The 6,856-nt window shown below is 52.6% G+C and overlaps 1 protein-coding gene across 1 annotated transcript in view; it reads right to left on the bottom strand.

Annotated features, from left to right (window-relative positions):
* COL27A1 (collagen, type XXVII, alpha 1) overlaps positions 1-6,738 on the bottom strand; it is a gene marked incomplete at its 5' end in the record, with an annotated part of 44,342 nt that extends 37,604 nt beyond the window's left edge. Inside the window, 4 exons of the mRNA XM_008945173.1 lie at positions 4,672-4,725; positions 5,480-5,524; positions 5,672-5,716; positions 6,662-6,738. Of these exons, the coding sequence (XP_008943421.1) occupies positions 4,672-4,725; positions 5,480-5,524; positions 5,672-5,716; positions 6,662-6,738 (221 nt within the window). The remainder of the gene's footprint in view (positions 1-4,671; positions 4,726-5,479; positions 5,525-5,671; positions 5,717-6,661) is intronic.
* Between the last annotated feature and the right edge of the window lie 118 nt (positions 6,739-6,856).

The raw sequence follows: 6,856 nt of genomic DNA, 5'->3' as shown, positions 1-6,856 counted from the left end.
TCCCCCAGCAGGCTGTCCCCCCTTCCCTGCTGCAGCTGGCTGCGGCGACAGGAGCTTTGGCACGTGCCCTGTCTCCTGCCCTGGTGCTCAACAAGCTCTTCCTGGAGCAAGAGCAGGAATTCAGCCTCCTGCTTTGTTCTGGGCCGTGGTGTCTCCCCCACAGACCCTGCCTGCTGTATTTGCTTAACCTGGGGCTTCCCCACCCTGCTCCAACAACTGACCTGAGTGCTGAGAAGGGACAGGAGCCACTGCTGGCTTCAATCCATGCCCTCATCCCAGCCCTGGCTCCCTCCCATGCACACACAGTGTGGCCACTGTTTCCCTGCTCAGTGCTGCCTTCTGCTCCAGCACCTCCCCTCCCCGCGTGGACCCTACTCCTGCCCCGTGCAGACTGTGCCCTCCCGGTGGACAGGACGGGTCTGTTCCCACACTGCCCCTTCCAGGGTTGCCACTGTGCTTTGCAAAGCAGCCCTGTAGCATCAGAGAGGCTCAGATAGGCTGGTGAGCTCTGACAGACTCTGCCAGGAAGGTGTTTCCACCACCCACAGAAGAAACAAGGGCCACAAAGGTTATGGGATGACCAGAGCAGGGTCCATCTGCCCAGGCTGTAGGTGAAGAGGGAACAGAGCCTCTGGGGACTGATAAGGAACAGAAGCCCTACCAGAAGGTGACTGTACTCACTCTTTGGCCAATGAGACCTTGCTCTCCAGGGACTCCCAGCTGGCCAGGATCACCCTAAAAAGAAGGAACCACAGACATGGAGACAAGCTGTTTACTGATGGCAGGTGAGCATGAAGCACTTCCCATTGCACCCCTCGTTTTTGCTTTTGCTTTCCTTCTACCACACAAACACCTTCACTTCAGCTTGCAAGGGGGCCCAAAGCAGAGGCTGGCACCACCAGCCTCTCTGCTCTCATAGGGCCAGCACACACCTCCCAGGCTCTGTTGTGGTGTTCACAGAATCATAGAATACCAGGTTGGAAGGGACCTCAAGGACCATCTGCTCCAACCTTTCTTGGCAAAAGCATGGAGCATGGCCTAGAGAAGGTGACCTAGCACCCTGCCAGTGGAATCTTAAAAGCATCCAATGCTGAAGACTTCACCACTTCCCTGGGGAGATTATTCCAATGGCTCATTTCCTTGCTGTGGAAATGTTTTCTCTTTGTTTAATCGGAATTTCCCCAGGAATAACTTGTGCCCACTCATTTTCTTCCATGGGAGTCCTTGTAAAAACCAGAGTCTCCATCTTCTTTGTAGCCACCCTTTGAATCCTGGAAGAGTATTTAAATGATGCTGGACAGGACAGAGGTCAAGGGGTGGTTTGTGCTGCCTGCAGAGCCAGAAGACATTCCCTTGGCACAGCCCCTTGGCAGAAAGGCAGCAATGCTGGGTGCAGTGCAGCAGAGCCACAGGCACAGCTAGAGTGAGGGAGAAGAAACCTGACAGCTCTTTGAGCTCCAGGATGACTGAGAAGGGTGGAGCAGAAACTGCATCCTTGACTTCACCAAAATGAATGAACTGAAGGTGTCAGAGCTGGCAAACAACCAACAAGCTACGAGGCTGCAGTTTAGCCCTGGGGGTACAAGGGCTGTAGTGCAGCCACCTCCCATGTGTGCCCATCCAAACCAACTGCTCTGCAGGGAAGAGAGATCAGGAAACACAGAGGCGTGAGGAAAAAATTGTCTGACCCACCCATACATCTCATCCCACATCAAACAGGTCTGTGATGGCTGCCCAGAGCAACCCCAGGCTGTCCCAGCACCTCCCAGCTTAGCAGAAGGAGCAGTGTGGGACTCGTGCTCCATGAGCCCAGCCCTGGCAGTGGGTACAGGGCTGTTTGTGCAGCTCGTGGTGTCCTGTGCCTGACAAGGGCAGTGAGGAGCATGGAAGCTGAAACACTTGTGCAGTATCAGGATGCCAAAGACACGGTAGCTTCAGTGAAGTGTCAGAAGATTTGCCAAGGAAAACATGGCAAAGGATGGGGCTGGAGGTGGGGAGTGAAGAACACCAAAGAGGAAAGTGCATTTAATCCCCACACAGAGTCTGCTCAAAAGCTCTGCACACAGCAGCGAACCTTCAAACCAACTGGGAAGGGGGTTAGGATAAAATAAAACCCTCTCTGAGCTGCTCAGCACAGGGATCTTATTCAAACAAAGAGATGGTTTTTTTATAGGCCTTTCCATGTGGACAAGAAGGTGCATTCATGGCTCTGGATCAGGGCACCCTTCCCCCACAGCCACCAAAGGAGTTCAGTCCCCACAGAGCTGAGGCTTGGAAACCATGGCAGGACCTTGTCTGAGAGTATTTTTAAACTTGGGACCTTCCAAAGACTGTTCTTGTTTCAAATTAGAAGCTGCCTGGATCTCTGGGTCTCCAGGAATCCCCTCTCCACTCAGGTTTTGGATCTGCAAAGAAGTCAAGCTTCATTTCCAAGGCCCTTTACAGCTCTTGAGGCACCAGATCCCTGGGATGGTGTTCCTACCACTGACAGCTTCACCCTCAGGGTGGGGCTCAGGAATTTCTTAACCAATGGCTTAAAGTTATCTCAATTTTTTTTTTTTTTAAACTTTATCTTTTATTGAATATCTTTTTTTGCTTTGGCTGCCCACAGTATCCACTCCTGTGGGAACAGAAGTTGCTGTTATCGCCCTGGTCTGGCAGAGAAATTGCACTCAGAGGTTTCCTTACCTTCATGCCAGGTTCACCTGCAAGGCCAGGTTGTCCTATTGAGCCAGGCGGTCCCTGAAGTGGGAAAAAAAAAAAAGAAAGATAATGAAAAAACCCATTGTAACCAAGTAGAAAGCAAGATCAAAGACATAATTCCTTTAGCAGAGCCCTCCCGGGACAGCAGAGCCCTGGTTGCAATGTAATTACCTCCCTGGAGCTGGCTCAGGGTAGGCAGCATCAAAGAGGCCCTGTACCTCCTCGTGCCTGGCTCCTGGGAGGGCTCACACCCCCCCTCCCCAGCCCCACAGCAGCCCCCCAGCCTCCTCTGCTGAGCAACTCCAACTCCTTCCAACCCCTCTGCTCTCTAAGGTTAGTAGCCAGGCTGGGGAGAAGCACTGGGACTAATTGGGAAAGAAGAGAAAAGGTCCCAAATTTGACAGGAAAGCCTTTCTCAAGGGTCCAGCAGGATGGCTGATACAGAGGGTAACAGAAACGCTCAGCTCTGCTCCTGCTCCCTGCAAACCCCACCTGGAAAACCATGGGAAATAAGATATAAAGATGGATGATGAGAGGATGACCTTGCAAGCTGCCATTGCTCAGTGTCCAGCTGCCACAAGCAGCCTTGGAATAGAAGGATCACGTTCGTTTGCTATCTTTAGTCCCAAGATCAATTGGGAGCTTTAATCTTTGTGCATTTTCTATTACCTCTGGGAAGCATGGAAAATAAGAATCTATAAAACAAACCCAAAGATGGGAGAGCAAAGCTTGTCTTTAAAGGATTTGAGTGGTTTATTTACTTATGATATTTGCTTTCCGGACAACAATCTCCCTTCTCTTTACAGCTGAGAGAAAAGGGGAAAAAAGAGCACATAGTCAAGGGAGCACTCTGCTGCCCAGGGAATAAGGCCAGCTCCTGGCTGGCTGAAATGGATTCAAGCAGAGGAGGGAGTGCTGGGTTTACAAACGAATGGTCAAGTCATGCAGTGAGAAAATTCAAGCTCCAACGAAAGCAAAAATCCTACTTGGGTTTCTCCAGAGGTGCCAGTGCAGAGAAAGGCTCCTGGAAGAGCCTCAGGTTTGAATAAAGCTCTGTACTTTCTTGGTTGGCAACATGAAGAGTGGCTGGGTAGCAGTTTTCCAGCTCCCCAGTGTGGTTTACCACGCTAAGAGCTCGCTCCAGCCCGTCTAGCAGCCATGAGGATGGAAACTTTCCTGACACACACACTGCAGAAGACTGTTAAAAGCCACCTTTGCTGCTGTTTTCACAAAAGAGTGAAACATCCTGGCTGTGTTACAGCCTGGGACCTGTGGAAAGGAGCTCTCCTAGGGGGACTGGCACATCTGGTATAAACAGCCAGGACTATAATAATTCAAGAGGAGTGAAACCAAGCCAAGACTTCAGAGGAGTTGGGGAGAACCCATAGAGGCATCGCCTGCACTCCACCAGGGCACAGTTTGGCAGCTGCTGCTGCTTTGGTTGTGGTGTGTTTGTGCCACTGCTTCATGGCAACGGCAGCCCCAAAGCACAGGCAGCAGCAGAGGTGCTTCTCTGGGCTCCCTCCACGGGGGTGGGACGGGCACAGCAGGGCAGGAGGGCTGAGAAAATGCACCCCGGCAGCGCCCGAGAGAGGGGACGGGGAGCCCAGCTCTCAGTCTGGATTGTTATGGGAGTGGGTCCTGGGCCCTGCACCCTGCTGCAGAAAGGTGCTCTGTGGTGAGGTCACAGAGCCATGCCTGGGATATGTTCTCAGTGAGGTCAGCTTTGAAACAGTTCTCTTGCTGTGAAGGTGGGTCTGCACAGCCACCAGCGGGGTCTGAGCCTGTGGTGAGAGCGATGCCTGAATTTCTGGTTTTCATTGCTTTGGAAGTTGATTTTCAGACTGGAAGGAAATTCCTCTTTGTCGTGTTCCCAGGTGTGGGAGGATGCACCTCTGCACATTTACCCATTCCTCAGTCCTACCACTCTTGATTCAAGGGGAAAACAGGAGCAAAGACCAGACCTACCTTATGCCCCATTTCTCCCAAAGGGCCGGGTGGCCCCTGTGGTCCTTGTGGACCCTGAAAAACAGAGACACAAGGTTCTTTTCACACAATGGTTTCATTTCTGAAGGGCCATCACTTTCATGGTCTGTAAGGTACTGTGGGCTCAGTTCTAAAACCAACAATCTTCCTCCTGGACCCCCCCTCTGCTCTACCTACCAGCCCAGTCCAAACCTCTTGTTACATCTGACCCTGTCCCAGATCCAATCTTCCCATTCTTTTCTCCCTTCCCTTCCAAAATCCAGCACAGGCTGTATCCTACACTCTCCTTGGTTGATCCACAGCCCCCTTTTGCTTTCCAGGGGCCTGACCTTGTCTTTCCTCATGTCTCCTAGGATTTTAGCCAAGTCTTTCACATCTCTGACCACACTGGAGTTGGCCAGGACAGAGAAGCTGGGAAGGGGAATGAGTGGTGGGGAGGAAGCAAGACAGAGAAAGAAATGAAATGTCTGTGGTTGTGCAAGGAAAGACAGATGAAGAGAGAGTGGTGACACTTGCCGGGTCGCCTGGGGCCCCTTTTGCTCCTGGAGGTCCAGAAGGTCCTTGGATACCCTAGAAAAATTAAACCCACCAAGGTCAGCTCCAATCCCATAACAATCCCTCATGCCTCTTGGCAGTAACGTGCATCTCACAAAGGCTCCAGTCACAGGAGTGAAGTGGCCTCGTACAAGTGAGACACTGTCCAGATTCCTCCTCCTGGACCAGGGCTCAAAACTTACAGACTTGAGTGAGACCAAGGTTATGAAAGGAAGCACAAGGGATGGACACTTACTGGGAAGCCACGTGCTCCTGTCTCCCCGGTCTCGCCCATCTTGCCCTGTGAACACAGAGTCACAGCAGTCAGCACGTGCTGAGACACCAGAGGCACTTTGGCCAGAAGCAGCTGCAGCTCCCCGGGCACTGTGTCCGTGTGGGTACCCCCATGGGGGCTGGCACCACACCAGGCTTGGCATGGGGGACATACCTGCAGCCCCTCTGGCCCCAGCCTGCCTGGCTCCCCTGGTCGGCCCTGCAAAGCAAGAAGACAAGGACATGTCAGGAGCAGGAAGTGTTGGCAATGTTCTCCAGCCCCAGGCCATCTGCTCTTACACTTCTGTGCATCAGGTACCCCCTCCAGTCCCCTGAAGCTTTTGAGAGGCCAAACGCCCAGCATCCTGCCCTGAGGAACACCCCAACCAGCAAGGAGCTGGGCACTGGGCTGCATGGCCTGAGGGGTTTTGAGCAGACTCTGCTTTGGAGGAAATGGGTTCTGAGGAGACTCAGCACAGCCCTGCCCAACAGGGCATGAATTAGGGGAAATTCCCAATCCAAACTGCATTCACACAGCCACGTGTGCCATGCAGGGGATGGATCTGTGACATCCAGTGGTAAGACAAGGTCCAGCTCTGCAGGACAATACTCTCCCATCAGGCTGCTGTCACAGGGAGGATCTAACCCATGCACTCATCTCAGAGCCTACCTTGGAGCAGGCTCATCCTGGATGAGGGGCTGCTTGTGCAGGGTATCTACCAGGCTCTCTGTGCACCACATATCTTGCCCTGCATTTTTTCCTGTCCTGATCTAATCAACATGAAGTACATCAGAACTGATACACATCCCCTTAGGTCACATTTTATCAGTTGTATTAAATTGCTCTGATGTAGTGCTACGTTCAGACGTAACAGTCAAGTGCACTCACTGCCAGCTAAGGCAACTCCCATTCCTCTGAGGGACTCTGATAATTTTAGCAGAGGCCCTTTCATGTTCGTGCACTGCCTCTGTGTCCAGGGTCTCAGACCCCAGCAGCAAAGGCCTTGATGCCCACGCTGGACAGATTTTACTGTGGTTGCACAGAAGACTCATCCCTGCTTGTTGATCCTCATGGAGCAATTGAACATCCCCTGTTCCTGGAGGAGGATGTGAGCTTGATCCTGCCCAGAGCATTTCTCAGGGCAGTAAGAGCAGCCTTGCCCACCGTGGCCACCCACTGGCACTCGCCTTGGCACCCCGTGACCCCGGCTCGCCTACTGCTCCGTCGGGCCCTCTGGCACCCTGGAAACAGGCAAAAGAGAGGCAAAAATAAGAACACAGAATGTATGTCTTGATGGAAAATACAGCAGTCACCCTAGCTTTGGCCACCAGGAAAGTCCAGGAGATTCACCTGGTTGGG

This window comes from Merops nubicus, unplaced genomic scaffold (assembly GCF_000691845.1).
Source record: "Merops nubicus isolate BGI_N331 unplaced genomic scaffold, ASM69184v1 scaffold13328, whole genome shotgun sequence".
NCBI classification, from domain to species: domain Eukaryota; kingdom Metazoa; phylum Chordata; class Aves; order Coraciiformes; family Meropidae; genus Merops; species Merops nubicus.
This window is presented reverse-complemented; position numbering and strand designations above follow the sequence as displayed.